General features: G+C 44.2%; 1 protein-coding gene across 5 annotated transcripts in view; it reads left to right on the top strand.

Annotated features, from left to right (window-relative positions):
* LOC141272144 (uncharacterized) overlaps positions 1 to 20,162 on the top strand; it is a 327,412-nt gene that overhangs the window by 251,404 nt on the left and 55,846 nt on the right. For all 5 annotated transcript variants that reach the window (XR_012321979.1, XR_012321981.1, XR_012321980.1 and 2 more), the window contains exons 4-5: positions 5,619 to 5,891; positions 9,005 to 9,063. Coding sequence is in view for 1 of the 5 variants with exons in the window: in XM_073682510.1 (XP_073538611.1) it covers positions 5,619 to 5,891; positions 9,005 to 9,063 (332 nt within the window). In the remaining 4 variants the exon portion in view is untranslated. The remainder of the gene's footprint in view (positions 1 to 5,618; positions 5,892 to 9,004; positions 9,064 to 20,162) is intronic.

Here is a 20,162-nt window from a genome sequence, read left to right on the forward strand (position 1 = left end):
CTGGGTGCCAAAGGTTATTGGTGGGGATTAGACAGAGACACTGGGTGGCAGGGTTTCTTGGTGAAGATTAGAGGGACTCACTGGGTGGCTGGAGATCTTGGTGGGGATTAGAGGGACACACTGGGTGGCAAGGGTTCTTGGTTTGGATTAGATGGAGACATTGGGTGGCAGGGGTTCTTGGTGAGGATTAGAGGGAGATAATGGGTAGCATTAGATGTTGGTGGGGATTAGATGGAGACACTGGGTGGCATGGGTTCTTTGTGGGGATTAGAGAGAGAAGGTGGGCAGCATGGAATCTTGGTTGTGATTAGTGGGAGACACTAAGTGGCAGGGGATCTGGGTGGAGATTAGATGGAGACATTGGGTGACATGGGTTCTTGATGGAAATTAGATGGAGACACTGGGTGGCAGAGTTTATTGGTGGGGATTAGATGGAGACACTGGGTGGCAGGGGATCTTGGCAGGGATTTGACGGAGACACTGGGTGGAAGGGTATCTTGGTGGAAATTAGAGGGAGACACTAGGTGACAGGGGATCTTGGTGGGGATTAGGGGGAGACACTGACTGACAGGGGATCTGGGTGGGGATTAGATGGAGACAATGGGTAGTATGGGTTCTTGGTGGGAATTAGATGGAGACACTGGGTGGCAGGGGTTCTTGTTGGGGATTATATAGAGACACTGGGTGACAGGGGATCTTGGTGGGGATTAGAAGGAGACAGTGGGTGGCAGGGGATCTTGATGGGGATTAGAGGGAGACAGTAGGTGGCAGGCGATCTTGGTGGGAATTTAACGGAGACACTGGGTTGCATGACTTCCTGGTGGAGATTAGAGGAAGACACTGGTTGGGTATAGGAGGGAGACACTGGGTGGCAGGCGATCTTGGTCGGAATTAGAGGGAGACACTGGGTGGCAGGGGATCTTGGCAGGGATTATGTGGAGACACTGAGTGGCAGGGGATCTTGGTGGGGATTAGAGGGAGACACTGAGTGGCAGGTGATCTTGGTGGAGATTAGTTGTACACACTGGGTGGCATGGGTTCTTGGTGAAGATTACAGATAGAAGGTGGGCAGCATGGAAACTTGGTGGGGATTAGTGGGAGACACTGAGTGACAGAATATCTTGGCGGGAAGTAGAGGGATACATGAGGTAGCAGAGGTTCCTGGTGGGGATTAGTGTTAGACACTGGAAGGTAGGGGTTCTTGGTGGGGATTAGTGGGAGGCAGGGGTTCATGGTGGGGATTACTGGGAGACACTGAAAAGCTGGAGTTCTTGGTTGGAATTAGATGAAGACACTGGGTGGCATTGGTTCTTGGTGGGGATTAGAGGGAGACAGTGGGTGGCAGGGGTTCTTGGGGATTGTGGGAGACAGTGTGTGGCAGGGGTTCTTGGTTGGGATTAGAAGGAGACACTGGGAGGCAGGGTCTTTTGAGTGGTGGGGGGAAGTGCACACTGTTAACATGATTTTACTGAAAAAGCTACCTGTACAGATCACAGAGAGGCCGTATCTTCATGATCACCCTGTAAAGTCAGTAACAAAATGATTGACTTGTGCAATTAGCTCAGTCCCGCAGAGGAGTCCATTTAGAATGGCAGGTGAGCTATATACTGTAGAGAGAAGGAGGACTTTTCTTGTCTTCCCCTTCTCCTCTCTCCATACTGGGCAACACAGACTGATCTCACTAATGACTCCAGCCTGTGTTATAACATAGCAATGCTGCCATCTACTGGACACAATAATAATCACTACTGCAAAACAGAAGAAATGCTATTGAAGCCACATCTCTTCTATCTGCCGAAGTGCAGCTGCTGAACTCCTGCTGCCAAGAGCCAGCAAACCACAGGCATGGCAGCTTTGTTCCTCTCTTTTAGCCTTTAGTGAGGGGCTGCTCCTCAGAGCAGTGCACAATGTGCAACAAAAATACCTACTGGAAATCAGTCCAGGGGGCACATGTGTAATGGGCGCGGCAGCTACCGGGTATGTTGCTACCTTGGCGATACGCCACTCCAGGCAGCATGCTCCCGCTTCACAATGTAGGCCAAGACCTGAGAGAGACCAGTGTAAAAAATAAAGTTTTCTTTACTGAACAAACTGGTAAAACATATGGGCGTCCAGTAGCAGGCATGGCACTTTACATCTTCTGCATAGATCAGAGGCATAAGCTTCATGGTTACTTGTGGCGGCACATTTCTAATATTGCTTGCTACACTGAAAGATCAGTTTTTTGTGAGGGCCTCCAGTTTCCTTTCTTTTGTGGCCCACACGGGTCGAGGTACTAATTTTCCCTTGACGCTATGCATAATGGCAAAGTGACTAGGGCTGAGCAAAGGAGCTTGGGAACTCCCTGGAGGCGACTTCAGCTGAACTTGGCTCATTTCCATGATAGGTTTGTGCCAAGAACAGGTGTTTTTCTCAGTGTTCCTACATCTCTATCAGGATGTCTTGTTAGTGTGAGAGGAAACCCACGGAAACACGGATAGGACATATTGCAGATGGGTTTGAACCCAGGATCCCAGCACTGCAAGGCTACACTACTAATCCCACTGAGCCATCATGCTGCCCCAGGTACCTGGATGCCGCCATTTTTCCTGGTTCCTTGTTGTAGCCAGTATCGTTATGCTCCATTGCCTCCCTCTCTCTGCTTAGACCAAAAAGCGCACAGCACCGTAGGATAAATGCTTTTTCTTATGTAGAAGGTTTTGTTCACTTGTGAACTGTAAGCAGATCTAGGGCCTCTCAGGGCGGCTAGATATTTACTGAATATTTATGGGAAAAAACTAAGTAATGCTTCTCTGAAGAGGTATCTTCATGGGTTGGGTCCTTGTGGCGACAATATAGAATTATTGAGTTACTCATGGTTCTGATGCTATCGTTCCCTATAACAAAGGGGTAGGGCAGACAAAGTTTGTAGCATGGAAATCAGATAGCAATGGTTTCAGCCGGAGACACACAAGGGGACCAGTATTGCAAGAGAGCCATTGCTCAGCCTTATCATTCCTGACTATGGAAAGCATCACTCCTTTGTGAAGGCAACTACAGTGAAGGAAATAATTATTTGATCCCTTGCTGTTTTTGTAAGTTTGCCCACTGACAAAGACATGAACAGTCTATAATTTTAAGGGTAGGTTAATCTTAACATTGAGAGATAGAATATCCCAAAAAAAATCAAGAAAATCACATTGTATCAATTAGATAATTTTTTTTGCATTTTACAGTGAGAAATAAGTATTTGATCCCTCTGGCAAACAACACTTAATACTTGGTGACAAAACCCTTGTTGGCAAGCACAGCAGTCAGACGTTTTTTGTAGTTGATGATGAGGGTTGCGCACATGTCAGGAGGAATTTTGGTCCACTCCTCTTTGCAGATCATCTCTAAATCATTCAGATTTTGAGGCTGTCGCTTGGCAACTCGGAGCTTCAACTCCCTCCATAACTTTTCTATGGGATTAAGGTCTGGAGACTGGCTAGGCCACTTCATGACCTTAATGAGCTTCTTTTTGAGCCACGCCTTTGGTGCCTTGGCTGTATGTTTTGGGTCATTGTCTTGCTGGAATACCCAGCCACGACCCATTTGTAATGTCCTGGCGGAGGGAAAGAGGTTGTCACTCAGGATTTTATGGTACATGGCTCCATCCATTCTCTCATTTATGCAGTGAAGTAGTCCTGTGCCCTTAGCAGAGAAACACCCCCAAAATATAATGTTTACACCTCCATGCTTGACAGTGGGGAAAGTGTTCTTTGGGTCATAGGCAGCATTTCTCTTCCTCCTAACACGGCAAGTTGAGTTAATGCCAAAGAGCTCAATTTTTGTCTTATCTGACCACAGCACCTTCTCCCACTAACTCACAGAAACATCCAGGTGTTCATTGGCAAACTTCAAATGGGCCTGCAAATGTGACTTCTTGAGCAGGGGGACCTTGCGGGCACAGCAGGATTTTAAACCTTTAAGGCATAATGTGTTACAAATGGATTTCTTGGTCCCAGCTGCCTTGAGATCGTTAACAAGTTCCCCCATGTAGTTTTAGGCTGATCTCTCACCTTCCTCATGATCAAGGATACCCCACAAGGTGAGATTTTGCATGGTGCCCCAGATCCATGTCGATTGACAGTCATTTTTGTATTTCTTCCATTTTCTTACTATTGCACCAACAGTTGTCCCCTTCTCACCCAGCATCTTATTTATGGTTTTGTAGCCCACTCCAGCTTTGTGCAGGTCTATGATCTTGTCCCTGACATCCTTAGAAAGCTCTTTGGTCTTGCCCATGTTGTAGAGGTTAGAGTTTGACTGATTAATTGAGTCTGTGGACAGGAGTCTTTTATACAGGTGACTATGTAAGATAGCTGTCATTAATGCAGGTAACGAGTTGATTAGGAGTGTCTAACTGGTCTGTAGGAGCCAGAACTCATAATTGTTTGTAGGGGATCAAATGCTTATTTCTCGCTGCAAAATGCAAATAAATTTATCTAATTTATACAATGTGATTTTCTTGATTTTTTGGGGGATATTCTATCTCTCAATGTTAAAAATTAACCTACCCTTAAAATTATAGACTGTTCATGTCTTTGTCAGTGGGCAAACTTACAAAAACAGTAAGGGATCAAATAATTATTTCCTTCACTGTATGTGGAGAACGTTGTCCACATGGGCTGGAATTAGATTATGGGTGTAGTAGTTCTTCCTTGTAAAGAAGACCAATCGTCCTCTCCCCTGGCTAAGCAAGGACTGACCTGTTCTGGTTTGTTCCAGAGCACTGGTGTGTAAGCACTAAGGTGGGAGACACTTCCCATAAGTTTCAGGAAGTTTATGGTGAGGAGAATGTGACTACCTAACACTCATATCATATGCATACATTAGCCAGTAGATGTCATCAAAGTAGAAACTACATTAGTCAGTCCTCAGTTTAAAGACCTAAAAATTAAAGGGGTTATACAGGACTTTTATTTTTTTCCTATGGGGCTAACTACCCGCCTGTGCTGCCTTGTGATGATCTGTTCTGGCTCAGATTTGTCACGGACCAGCTCTGCCAGCGATTCTCCCGCTTTCGATGACGTCATGCGAGCAGAGCAGCTCCTTCTCTTCCATTCTGCTCTGTCGATCAATAAGGTTTTCACTGCTGATGTCATGCTCATTGACAGCCAGCTCCCCTCTTTCTAGCTGTGGGGAGCTAGCTGGCAATCAGCATGACGTCAGCAGTGATGCCCTGTCAACATAGCAGGCCGGAAGAGAAAGAGCTGCTCTGTTGACATGAGGTCAATGAAAGCAGTAGAATGGCCGCCTGAGATGGGAGAGATCATTGCAGGGCAGATCAGCCAGTTAGCCGGTAAGTTCTTATCCCAGAGGTAAAAAAACAAACTTCTGGATAATCCCTTTAGTGAATTATACATTTTCTAATTCACAGTGTCTAAATGGAATTCTGCCACATTGTATCAGATCCACTGCCACTTGACCACCATTTCACTCAACAGCAATACCCCAAATGGATAGCGTAACTTGTTATTTTCGGAACTATATCAGAAAAACAAGACGCAGACAATCCTCATCTGATAAATAATTTTTGTAATAAAAATTAGCAAAACTGTGCAATCTCTAGGTAATTATTTGAATTAAATCCACAGAACCATTCAACTCTGTACAAGGCGATCACTGTTCTCCTCCTCCTGAAAACAGCTTAAAAAAAATTTTCAACTGTGGAGATAACATATTTGCATCCATCTGGGTGGATCCAAGTTACGGAAATCGCATTGACTTATCCGGCACTATAAGAAAACTTAAGTTAACTCTGCAAAATGTCACCCAAGCTGACAGCGATTCATACTCCTGCAGAGGGAACGCTACCGGATTCATCGGAGATTTCACGGCATATAGCACGCAGGTTTCAGTGACCAAAGGTGAGATACTTAGAATCAATAAGATCCAAAACATCTTGTTCAGGAAGGATGAAAGATTGCTCAAAAATTCTAAGCACGAGGATAGAAGATACAGAATATATTTTAAGTCAAGTTTTTAAGAATATTTCACCCACCAACATATTTTGACTTTGGGGTAAAATTATTGGAAACATTTTTCATTTTTGTGGACTCAAAAGACTGTAGTTTAATTATGATGTAAGGGTGATGATCTGATAGTTTCACAAAATTTGCAGATTCTAGTGATTCTGATGTTTTGGGAGTTGGGTCCATTCAAATTAAGCAAAAAAGCAAACAGGTGGCCACCATTTTTGTAGGATTCATGGGGGTCGGGAAGGGGCCAAAAACAAATGAAATATACTCAACTAGAACCTCAACTGTTAACGCCACCAGAGCTCCATCCGGTTCTGCAATGTCTTCCTAAGGCACCTGCTTCTCTTCTCTTTGGATAATTTACTCAGCTCTATTATCTTATTTATCGATTTTTTTACATAACTATTTGCCCACACTCATCAGTTTTTCTAAAGGATGACAACTACTCGTTGTTCCAACTTAGCAGGTTGTCACCTCTTTCATCTATGGTAGATAAGTCCATAAGGGAATGTGTAAGGTTTTTTTTTCTGTATCTAAAATATCCAAAGAACCAGAATATTTTTCGTCAGGAAAAATGATTCATCAAGAACGGCGTTGTTCATGCCAGTCAAAAACTCACCAAAAACTCATCATGGGAACTTTACCTAAAACAACTTAGCCACATCCATATCAAATAGTATAGGCCGGAATGATAGCAAGACACGTACTAACTACAAGGATTCCATCTAAATAGTCAGTTCTGTGTTTCGCCACTTACAAATTAGCAGAGAGGAAAAAAGACAAACTCTGAGAAATAAAAAGAAAGAGAAGGAACAATCAAATGAAGGATAACAAATTGAAGTCAAAATTCCTGCTATTAGTAGTTACCATCCATAATTTTCTGATCCAGAACATTTCTTTCTTTTTAAGTCTTAACAGCCTATCCCCATCACTTCTAAAAGTAGGAACCCCATCACTAATGCTGGGACTGGCCCACAGGAGAACAGGTGAATCCTCTGGTAGGCCCCGCACCCTCCTTAATGTGTTGTAATTGGCACAATACACTTCATTCACTATATAGTAATGCAGAATGTCATCATTCATTTAAAAAACTACCTAGTTTATTATTATATAGAAGTATAGATAAATTTGTGAAAGAGGAAAATGTAATATTTCCATGTAGCAGTGGGTTCCCAGAGTCAAAGTTACTGGTGGGCCCTTGGCACAACAAACCGACACTGTCATGAATAACTTGATAGCGTAGTTGTGAGACACTGTTCCTTGCTTCAACAAAATATTTTGGGACCAGTAAGTCAAGCCTCATAGATTTTATTCGGACTTGTGTTGCCCTATATGGGCTTTGACCTCCTGAGTAGTCTCATCTACATAGTTAAAAAACAACTAAATCTGAATTACAGGTATTATATCTATTAATTTTATTTTTTATTTTACCTGTATGAGAATGTTGAAAAATATTTCCTTTTCTGTGGACAGAAACCTCTGTGTGTTCATCTTCACGCCAATATCAGCCCCAACAAGTGATTCCCTAGTTGAACTATGACTTAATGGGTGGCTCCCAGAAGATATTGATGTTTGGCTGTGTATCCCTGACTATATACCAATGTTTCCTAATAATGGCAGATATAATCTCACTGTATTGGCAAAAGGGATTATTATTTTCTTCTTCTGCTTGGAGACCAATGAACCTCCTGTTTAATATCTCTCAAAGATTGACCCAATATTTCCCAGGGAATTTTGAAAACACATCTTTCCTAAGTGTATCTTTTGTGGCGGGGTCAGTAACTATTCTTTCAGTGCTTCCAATGGCGTATAAATAACTCAAATGGGCTACTAATTGTACTGACTATATTTTATTTCTAAGATTTGGCTTGACCGGAAACATCTGAAACTTTGCCATGCATTGTTTTGCTATGTTTTTTTATGGGTGGAATAAAAGCTAAGTTTTTTGTTTTTTTCTGAAGAGAAATATTTTGGTGCCTTGGATTTTTAACATAAAATTGGTTGTTTGGCTTGGTAGGAAGGAAGCATGGAAAATTACTAACGATGCATTGGATTTCTCTACAGGTTTTTCTTTCTTTTAGTACTAAGGAGGTTGTCACAACATGGTATGCTATTAACTAAACATGGAATAGGTAATAACTCAATTGCTATGGACCTGACCATTGGGAACCATTCATAGGTTTTCAAGTGATGTTTTTGATGGTGCACATAGGTAGCCCAAGAGGTATCACTAGGGGATAGTGAAACACCTTTGAATGTGCTTCCCACCCAGGAAATGTTTGCTTACAATTACATAGGTGGACTTTTATTCTAATGGCTTTAAACACCCAAGTGGGCATATGCTACTACATCAATACATTACTTGAAGGTTTTTTTTTTCATTTTCTATCTTCAGGAGCTCACAGCTCCCCTGACTCCTGGCTTGCTGTGGGGCGGTACGCTCTTGCTTGATTGACAGCTCAAACCAGTAGCATTATTGCACCACTGACCTGATCTCTCCCATGTTGAAAGCAGAAGAAGCGTCAGAAGAGTGCAGTGGCTTTGTCAGTTGAACTGTTGCTTCTGCAGAGTGGAAAAATCTAGCTAATTTTGACAGTGGCTGCTGCACTCTGTACATTGAAACTAAATGTGCAGAGCCAGGCCCCCGAATGAAAAGACAGTTCAATTTATGCGCTCTGCAAAGGCAACAGTCCAACTGACAAAGCGGAGCCAATAATTTTTCAATCTGAAGAGTCGGTAATTATATGACCGATGGGCTCTGCACAGTGCAGGTTAGACGGGAGTGGATCCACAGCTGCCGCCCCCTCTGTTTCCCGTCTAGCTCTCTAGGACTGGAAAAATAATTTGAATGTGATGACACTTTTTTATGTCTGCAGAGACCATGATCCAATAATGAAAAAAAATTATTGAAGTTGAGCAAGATAATTGGTTGAAGTTGTCCAACTTTTTGATTCCTTCTACTTTCAAAATTTCATCACCATCTAAAAATGTGCTCTGTTTAGGATCTATGCCAATCGGGACCATTATAGGAAGCATTTTGGGTGTCTGTTTAATTTCTTTGGTAAGTATATTGTTTTGTAATTTGCATCATGTAACGTAACCAGCGCAATACTTACACCATGCAGTAACTTCGATAAGTACCACAGTCAAACTCACTAATTTTTTACTGTAACCTATCTTATTCAAGTACTCTTTGATGCCGGTATCAACCTAAAGTAGGGAACATCTGAGACTTCACCACTATCATCACTGAAGGGAAGTTGTATTCTGAATTCTGTGACATCATAGTTGGAGATTTAGTAGGTTATTAATGACAAACATCGAGATTGTGGACCCCTGGAAATGGTATTAAATTCCTGGTGCAGCAAACTAAGTGAAGAATGATAGTTCCAAGACTCTCAGGTAGTGTTGAGCGAATCTCCAAAAATTTGATTCGGACAGATGTTCAATTCAAAAGAAAATTGAATTCACATCAAATAAATTTGATGCAAATTGATCATCCCAAAATGAGTTAAAAAGTTTTATAAATCCAGCAGTCCTCCATTTGGTTCTTCTGTTTGCTTTCCTATTTGGTTTGTGCCTCTGGTCACTTTTGACCAGGTTTTCCATTGACAAGGCCCCACGTGAACCTACGTGTCGTGATATGTCAGTGACTTGCGTCGCTCCCCATGTGACTGTAAGGAGTGCAGGGTGGTAATATTGTCGAGGTATTGCTGTGGTATTATATTCTCACCCTGACCGCCCACAAATACAAGAAAATGTCCCGGTTGTCTGGTGATTTGCATGTAGTGTACAACACTTACAGTTTCCCGGGAAATCTCCGTTTACTTCAGGAGCTCAGTTGTTGCAGGCAAATAATCACTTTCAGACTCTGTCACTCTTTTATATAACATAACTTTACTAAACTCCATTTGTTCAGTTTTAGTCACAGATACAGACTTTTTGGACATCACCTTACAGTTTCAGCTTCCTCTACTGTCTCTTCCTGTCCTGTCCTCAGAGTTAGTTTCCCCGGTACCGCAGCTTCCCAGAACACGATCCTACTCTCCTCAGTTATGTCCCCGTCCGTTCTCCCCTCCTTGGGAGTAGTGAAGGCTGGCTCCATCAGTCCTTCTACAGGCCGTAGACCTGGGACGTTTAGGGAATTTTCCTCACAGTTGTCCGCTTTATCGTTCCCCAAGCTGCCTAACTCTTTTCCAATCATCTGTCTGTATCTCTATTGACCTTCAGCCCCCCGGGGCCTGGACTTCTCCTCAGTCTTCCTCCAGCACATACCCTAACGTTATCAACAGCAACAACTGCTCTGACTGAACTCATTCCTGACAGGAATAACCGTTGCTCTCCTCTCGCCCAAACTCCTCCCCCTTTTTCAGCTGGACCAATCAGCAACCGTCTCTGTCGGTTGCTGGGCAAACTACTCTGTTACTACCCCGGCTTCTTCTACATTGGAGCTATTACTAAATATATTAACTATTTCCTAATCTAATATACCATCCACTCCTAACATATACTGTCCCTGTAACTAACATTAGACAATAGACATTTACATATTCATATATAAACACGGAGTAGAACAATACATTCACAAAAGGGAAAGAGGCGCATGACCGTCCCGGTCACCCTCTTACATGACTTTTTGGGGCCTAGTGAATGAAGACCCAGCAGAAAGTGACTGAAGGACCGGAGCAAAGACAGAAGAAAGATAAAAGAGCCAATCGGAGGACCAGCGACTGGACAAGTATGTGGAGTATGAGATTTGCGGGTTGTTTAATCCCTTTCAGCCCTCCAGGATCCCAGAACAAATTGCAAAAAATGTTAAGGGGAATTCGATTCTCGAACTGATTCGCTCATCTCTACTCTCCGTGAACCTAAAATTATAAAATCTGTCATCCAGTGTTAAGGGGCATTTACACTGTTGCTAAAAACACTACATGAGCAAAAAATGCTTAATCATCAGGTGGAATTATATTTTGCGCAGCATAAAAGATCATCGTTCTTCGGTGCATTGTCCTGTGTAAAACGAGACACACTGATGAGAACCATGGCAGCCTACGGGCACTGAGTGATCTACCTGTTTAAGCAGGCATTCAAATGACCACCTCATACAGTCCATTTTTTTCTCAGACAGCACACTGACCCATAAAGTTTCATTGAACCATACACATATCAATTTTAAAAACAAGTCTGTGTCTCTGGTCCATGAGAATCAAAGAATGTCTCTATTCTCATCAGATATTGCAGATCAAATTCGGCCAATAAAGTCTATGGATGATACTAGAAAGACAGATTTTGTGCTTCAGAGCTCCATGCGTATTTCATCCAGATTTAAGGGTTCCATTGTTAAGAGTCAATGGATAAAAAAAAATTCAAAGTCTACGTGATGCAAGTAAAAGATACCTGAGAAAAAAAGAAACCCGAGAAAAAGAAATGAATACATTTCTCTCGGATGGTAACACTCACACGGAATGTGAATGGAGCCTAATCGCATCAATATTTGGTGACCGCCCTCTGTCTTCATCAGTTCTTTTAAGTACACCAGTCTTTGAAGGAACTCGGCAATAGGTTGTTCCAAACATCTTGGAGAAGTGACCCCAGATCTTCTGTGGATGTTGCTTGTGCAGCTCCTTCTGTCTCTTCATGTGATCTCACACAGACTGGATGATGTGAGATCAGGGCTCTGTGGGGCCAGATCATCACTTCAAGGACTCCTTGTCCTTAGTGTACCTGCAAGAACTGACGAAAAAGGGAGGTCATCAAATATTGATGGAATTTAGCCTAAAACCTTTGCACAGTCCAGAATATAAATACAGTACATACATACACATACAGATACAGTGGTATGTAAAAGTTTGGGCACCCCTGGTCAAAATTACTGTTGTGAACAGTTAAGCAAGTTGGAGATGAAATGATCTCTAAAAGGGCTAAAATTATATATATATAATTTTTTTTTTTTCATCTTTTACATTTTAAAATTTTAAATTACGAAAAGAAAAATGGGCAGATGTAAAAGTTTAGGCACCCGTACCACCCCCTTATGAAAGTATTACAGTTTGTAAACGCTTATTGTAGCCAGTTAAGAGTCTTTCAATTCCTGTTTAAGGGGTTTTCATCCATTCTTCCTTTGAAAATTCTTCCACTTCTATGAGATTCCTGGATCATCTTGCATGCATCTAGCCACAGATTTTCAATGATGTTCAGATCAGGGGACTATGAGGGCCATTTTAAAACTTTCATCTTGCTCCTTTTGAGGTAGTCTATTGTGGATTTTGACGTATGTTTAGGATCATTATTAGTGATGAGCGAATGTGTTCGCCACTGCTCGGTGCTCACCCGAGCATCACGGTGCTCGACAAGCTCAGCGCTTGGCGAGTATTTACGAGTTGCTCGGTTCGGAACTCGGGTCCCCTCCCTGCATGTTTGGCGATCTTTAGAGAGCCAATGAACATGCAGGGATTGCCTGCCACACACAGTAATGTCGTAGCCATGTTGGTTGTGGCATTACAGTGATTGGCTGGCCACACAGCGTCATCAGGTCTATATAAGACCTGGCGCCGCTATGCTCGTCACAGTCTACCCCGGAGTAGGGAGAGGTGCTGCTGAGTCAGGGAGAGATTTTCTTGTTTATAGTTAGTATAGGTATTCCACAACATATATAAATATCCATCTGAACTAGCAGTCCTTCTGAGGACTAATCCAGCTGCATATATTCAGTGGTGATAGCAGGAGTTAGGCAGGCAGGCAGTGTATGTGGCAGACTGCCGTGCATATAGTGCAAGAGGGTCCATTGAACGTCCTGTTAGTATAGATATTCCACAACATATAAATATATATATCCATCTGAACTAACAGTTCTTTTGAGGACTAATCCAGCTGCATATAATCAGTGCTAGGCAGGAGTTAGGCAGGCAGTGTATGTGGCAGACTGCAGTGCATATAGCAAGAGGGTCCATTGAACGTCCTGTCTGCTGCTGTAATAATTACAGATATTTGTAGATATAGCCCCAGATATCAGGGGACAGGGCAAATTTTTTTTTTATCTTAATCCTGGTTATTTGTTTAAAAAGCAATCCAGAGTGCACAATTTTTCTGCTCCATTTTCTTGTTAGCACTGCAGAATACAGCCAGATCTGTTCCATATTTCAGCGATAAAAATCCAGAATTTTGAACTGAACGTGGAAAATATTGGCCTCCTTTTCCATTCTGTTGCAGTGTGTCGGTCAAGCTATTCACACTAGGTGTCTGTGAAGAATAGTTTTAGTAAATTACAGGCCTGCTATTTAAAACTGTGGTTCTCTGTCAGACATATCACCTATAACAGTGTTCCAAAATCAGCCATTTCTTCCATTTTCATTTCGTTGCAGTGTGTTGGTCAAGCTATTCACACTAGGTCTCTGTGTAGAGTAATATTAGTAAATTACAGGCCTGCTATTTAAAACTGTGGTTCTCTGTCAGACATATCACCTATAACAGTGTTCCAAAATCAGCCATTTCTGCCTTCCATTTCGTTGCAGTGTGTTGGTCAAGCTATTCACACTAGGTCTCTGTATAGAATAATATTAGTAAATTACAGGCTTGCTATTTAAAACCTTGGTTCTCTGTCAGACTTATCACATATAAAAGCATTCCAAAATCAGCCATTTCTCATGAACATGGAAAATATTGTCCTCTATTTAAAATGGGCAAGGTGCGATGGCAAGGGACGGGAAAGTGGACGTGATCGTGATGGTGCATACAGAGGCCAAGGTCAAGGACGTGGCCGTGGGCAAACTGAAATTGTGCCACAGCAAACACCCACATCTTGTTGCTCGACCTTCCTGTCCCAATTACTAGGGGACTGCAGTACACCACCATTGAACCCAGAGCAGTGTCAAAAGGTTGTTGGTTGGATAGCAGATAATGCTTCCAGTCAGTTTTGACACCACCACTACCACCCTGTCTTCCACACGGTCAAGTCTCAGTAGCAATGAGTCTGGAACACATATTCCTCACCCTGATCCTCCTTCCTCCCACCATGCTGAGTACCCGGAGACAACTGATCCCACACTTGGACACTCAGAAGAGCTGTTCACTTTTCCATTTATAGATTCGGGCCTCTCGCCCGGCCATCTTCAAGCGATGCAAAAGGAGAACGCGTGTAGCAATGCCCAAATATTGGATCAGCAAGCACGAAGGCAACGGTGGGAAAGTTCAATTACTGTCGCAAGAGGTGGATGATGATGATGATGAGACAAAATTGCCAGAAAGTCAGGAGGAGCACCAGGGTGCGGAAGTGGAAGACGAGGTGGTGGATGATATAGTAACTGACTCAACCTGGCAGGGGGAAATACAGAGCGAGGACAGCAGCACACAGGGGGAGGGAGGCATAGCACCACAAGAGGCAGTAAGAAGCAGTGTGGTGGCCGTAACGCTCCTCGTAACGCCAGCATGACGGAAGTAGCCAATACCACTGTTAGGTCTTCCCGAGTCTGTTTGCTTTTTAAAAACTCTGCAGATAACCTCAAAAAGGCCATTTGCACCAACTGCCAGGCCAGCATCAGCAAGGGTAGCAAAGCTAGCAGCCTGACCACTACCAACATGAACAGGCACATGGCTGCAAAGCACCCGACTAAGTGGGCCGAACCGAAAGGTCCAAAAACAGTGTCTGCGGGTGACACCACTGCTTCTTCCGCTGTTGTGCCTGCACACCAATCCCCTGTCCATCGGGCATGCGAAGATGCCTCCCGCCCTGCAGCTGTCATTGCACACTGTCAACTTGCACCATCAGCAAGCATGTCCATGTCCTTGTCCCAGCACAGCGTTCAGTTGTCCCTACCCCAGTCCTTGGAAAGCAAGCGCAAATACACTGCAGCACTGCCTCGGCCAAGCGGCAACAGGCTGTGCTGAAGCTAATATGCTTAGGTGACAAACCGCACAACGCTGAAGAGTTGTGGACAGCTCTGAAAGAGAAGGCAGATCTGTGGCTGACACCGCTGAACCTACAGCCAGGTATGGTCGTGTGTGATAATGGCCGGAACCTGGTGGCGGCTCTGAGGTGAGGCAAACTCACACACGTACCATGCCTGGCCCATGTGCTTAACCTCATGATTCAGCAGTTTTTAAAAACCTACCCGGAGCTGCCGGATTTGCTTGTCAAAGTACGCCGCCTGTGTGCCCATTTTAGAAAGTCAGCTACAGTTTCCGCCACCCTTGCCATGCTTCAGCAGCATTTACAGCTTCCAGCTCACCGACTGATCTGCGATGTCCCCACACGTTGGAACTCTACATGGAAGATGTTGGGAAGGATTTATGAGCAGAAGAGGGCAGTTGTTGACTACCAGCATCAACAAGGCCGTCGGTATTCAGGTCAGACTCCACACATAAGACAGGAGTGGACATGGATGTCAGACATATGTACAAAACTTGGAGGACTCCACCAAGATGGCGAGCAATGATGACGCCATAATTAGCATCACCATCCCGCTTCTCTGTCTTCTGAAACGCTCTCTGCTCACAATAAAAAATGCATTGCAGGCGAGCATGATGAGATGGAGCAAGAAACCATACAAGGTGATTCCACACAGCCCATGCTCATCTCATCCCAACATGGATTGGGTGACAATAACGAAGAGGAGGAGGAAGAACAGGAGCTAGTTTCCTGCACTATAGACAGTACTACCTGCACAACCGTCATACCGTCTGTTCAGTGTGAATGGCCTGAGGAGAGGCAGGAGGTGGAGGAGAGCATGGTCAGTCATCCTCTTGGTGAGAACACGAAATTCTTGCCTGTTAGCAGTCTGGCACACATGGCTGAGTTTATGTTGCGCTGCCTTTTCCGTGACCCTCGCGTTGTCCAAATTTTGGGTGACAGTCATTACTGGTTGGTGACACTTCTAGACCCACGATATAAGGAGAACTTTCTGTCTCTTATTCCCTTGCAGGACAGGCCTAATATAATGGTGCAGTACGAGAAGGCCCTTGTTGCAGAATTATTTAAAAAATTCCCATCTGAAAAAGCTGGCGGCAGAGGTCACCGTTCGTTGGACAACCAAGGAGTACAGGCGAGAGAGACACAAATTCAATCCAGCAGAGGCAGGGGAACACTGTCAAAGTTCTGGGACAATTTTTATCAGACCCTCCCATCGCACAGGCCTTGAGGCGTGGGGTACTCTCACAAGGAGGGAAAAGTTTCGAAAGATGGTGAGGGAGTACCTTGCCGACCGTACCAACATCCTCCGTTATTCCTGTGTGCCTTATAATTATTGGGTATCCAAGTTGGACACGTGGCATTAACTGGCTCTCTACGCCTTGGAGGTCCTGGCCTGCTCTGCCGCTAGGGTTTTGTCAGAGCAGGTTTTTAGTGCCGCCGGTGGAATTATAACCAATAGGCGCATCCGCCTGTCAACTGAAAATGCTGACAGGCTGACTCTTATAAAAATGAACAAGGACTGGATTGGGCCAGACTTCTCAACACCACTGAATGATAGCAGCGTAGCATAAACTCAAATACAGTGTCTTTTTTTTGGGAGATCTAACTCTATTCGCATGCACCTCAGTCTTCACACCCAGACATGGGTATAAGCTTCCTGATTTTGTCTATTTTCTCTTGTACTCCTCCTTATCCTCATGCTCATCCTCCACCACCATATCACCACAGTATATACCATATCACCATAACTACTTCTCTTGCAAATTCCTCCAAATTTTTGGCAGCCGTTGCATTCACTGCATTGGCAAACATTATGGGAGACCCACTTCCTAATAATGGAAACATTGTTTTCAGGAGGCCCTCCGACCTCTACGTCTCTTGGAAAGGGCATTGGAGTTCCTCCAAATTTTTGGCAGCCGTTGCATTCACTGCATAGGCAAACAGTATGGGAGACCCACTTCCTAATAATGGGAACATTGTTTTCACAAGGCCCTCCGACCTCTACGTTTCTTGCTAGGGGCATTGGAGTGCCTCCAAATTTTTGACAGCCGTTGCATTCACTGCATAGGCAAACAGTATGGGAAACCCACTTCCTAATAATGGGAAGATTGTTTTCAGGAGGCCCTCGGACCTCTACGTCTCTTGCCTCCAAATTTTTGGCAGCCATTGCATTCACTCCGTAGGCAAACAGTATGGGAGACCCAATCCTTTTTAATGGGAACATGTCGTACTCATTACTGTAGCCCAGCTCCATGTTTCTTTAAATTGTTAGTAGGGTTTTTCCTAAATTTTGGCATCTGTTGGACTCACTGCATACCCTATAACTGGATAGCACACACTCTCCTTTCTAATGGGAACATGTCGTTACTGTGGCCCAGCTCTATGTGTTTTTAAATTGTTAGTGGGGGTTTTCCTAAATTTTGGCAGCCCTTGCAGTCACAGCATGGGCATTACCACTATAGGAGACCAACTCCTTTATAATGGAAACATTTTTTTTTACTGAGAGCCTCCTGTATGTCTCTTCAAAGGGGTATTGGGTTGCGTCCAAATTTTTGGCAGCCCTTGTAGTTACTGCATATGCAATAAAAGTGTGGAAGACTCACTCTTTAATAATGGGAACAACAAAGCATAGCTGACTGCTGGCACTTTAAGAATAGTAAGGCTGTAAAAATAGTGTTTGTGACTTTCAGAGTCCCTCCTTCATAAATGAAACAGGATGTGTCTGATGATGTCTCACACACCAAATGGCCAGATAATGTAGTAAAATGTTAAAATGACATTTCCTGGTGAATGCATTTTTCACCGTTGAAATGCAAAAGTGCAAAAACGCAACGTGTGAACATAGCCCAAGGTGTGGAGGAGCATTTTTGTTTTTGGTTATTTATTTTGCCTCATATACAAGTCATTACCCTGGAAAGTATTTACCTTAACATTTTTCCCAGGAAAATCCATTTTGGTTTTGTTTTTGTGTGTTTTATTGTGAGTTCGTAAAAGTGGCGTAATACCTCTGACAACGTTGTTGACAGCAGTGACCTGGGAGTCAGAGATGCTTCCAGGGGTCTTCCCCATGCTGTTCCCATGTAATTTGACCACTGTTCCCATCGATTTTGGCAATTTTTAGACCCTCTGCAGACCGCCAGGGAGGGCCGCCGGAAAAATGCTCGAGTTTCCCATAGACTTACATTGGGCTTGTTACTCGGACTGAGCACTCAAGCATTCCAATTTACTTGACCCGAGCAACAAGTCCCCGAGCATTTTAGTGCTCGCTCATCACTAATCATTATCTATTTGTAGAAGCCATCCTCTTTTCAACTTCAGCTTTTTTTACAGATGGTGGTATGTTTGCATAAAGAATTTGTTGACATTTCAGTGAATCCATTCTTCCCTCTACCCGTGAAATGTTCTCCGTGCCATTGGATGCAACACAACCCCAAAGCATGATTAATCCACCCCCATGCTTAATGGTTTGCAAGATGTTCTTTTCCTGAAATTCTGTGCCCTTTTTTCTCCACACATACCTTTGACCATTGTGGCCAAAGAGTTCTATCCAGCTCATCGATAGTGCTCTCTCAGCCAAGAAAATTGCCTAACTGCATCATGGGAGTGCCATGACAGTTGGAAGAATACGAAATGAAGTCCGTCCATCCATTCAAAAGCCAAGAGGTTGACATCCAAGCAAAAATCGGAGTCAACAAGTTGGTCTCATCACAAGGTCTATCAGTTCTGGCATGACAAACACGGCAGTGGAGGTGGCTCGTATGCTTCATAATCGTGAGATTGCAGACGTCCATGCAAGCAACGTGCGACGCACGTTACACAAGTCTGGAATGGTGGCTCGACTTCAATATCTTCATAAGTACTAAAAGTGGACAGTAGAAGATTTGAAATGGGTAATTTGGAGCGATGAGACAAAAGTCAATAGACTAGGCACTGATGGTCTGGAAGAAACAAGGGAAATTGAAGGAACTGTCAAGTTCGGCGGAGGAAGCCTAATGATATAGGTTTTTTCACAGCCAAAGGCGTTGGATACTTGACCCGGATCGATAGTGATCAACTTACTTCATACGCTTGAGTTCTATGGGTATGAAAAGGATGACATAGTGTTCCAGCAGAACAATGACCCAAAGTATACGTCAAGATTGGCAAAGAAATGGTTCAATGACAATGAAGTAGAGGTGCTAGATTGGTCCCCACAGTCCCCAGACCTCAACCCAATCGAACACTTGTGGGTAGAGTTGAAGTAAAAACTGTATATGTGGCGCCCCAGAGGGTTCGACCGCCACAGGGATGCTGCACTTCTCTAATGGAGTGTAGTGTTCCTCCTCTGAGGTAAGAACAGTGTGATGGTCAGGACCCTACCTCCACATCCAACACCACACTTCTCCCACCAGAGGGGGCTAGAAGGCACTAGGTGCTGCCCCTACTGGAAGTTGGGAGACTGGGTAACCAAGAGATAGGGGGAACCAATTAGTGGGTGAGCGTGGAGGACTCACATTTTAGTGACACTTGATATTTCATATTTAATACACAGCCATTTTGGTTGTTGAATCTTTGACTGTTCTTTGATCGTGACCTTCCTCCCTGAGCGTGGATCCTGTGTGGACCTGCAGCAGATGGAGGCATGGCCCTCGTACCCTGGCCTTGGGTCGAGGGGCAGGTTGCAGATAATGTATGTCTCAGCCCGGTCAAGGACCATGACCAAGAAGGCCCGGAGCTTAGGAGTGTAGCTCCGCCGCAAATGGATCCCGGGGGGGATGCAGACGGAGCGGTATACGCCACCTGTCCTCGCCTACCTGATCTATTCAGAGGGATTCCGGCTGCAAAAAGGGGTACCGGCCCCCGACACCTGACCTTGCTACTCTACGTCCTGGTCAGGAAAGCCCGATAGGCCCTGAGGATCCCATCGGGTAACAGAAAGAGCGGAGCTGCCACCCGTACCCTTTTTCTGAGTGAAGTTCAGAGGGAGACCCGACCTATCTACACACACACAGACAGGAAAGGACCCGGTCTGAAGTCTAGGAACACTCCGGTGCAGGGTCCTGATTGAACACTTGACTTACTCAGAGGTTGTCGGACCCCTGTCCCTGGTGACCGCAGAACTCGGTGAGGAGCAGGGAGAAGCCTTGCAGCTGTACTCTCCATCGTGAGTAAAAACCCTGGAAGTCAACCCCTATGACCTCCGGACTCTTTATTTCTGCACTGCACCGCGCTACGCAGCACCAGAACTCCTACACTACGACTCCCTCCATCCTTGT

The sequence above is a fragment of the Phyllobates terribilis genome, unplaced genomic scaffold (assembly GCF_046119375.1).
Source record: "Phyllobates terribilis strain yellow unplaced genomic scaffold, ASM4611937v1 Scaffold_5__5_contigs__length_657084704, whole genome shotgun sequence".
NCBI classification, from domain to species: domain Eukaryota; kingdom Metazoa; phylum Chordata; class Amphibia; order Anura; family Dendrobatidae; genus Phyllobates; species Phyllobates terribilis.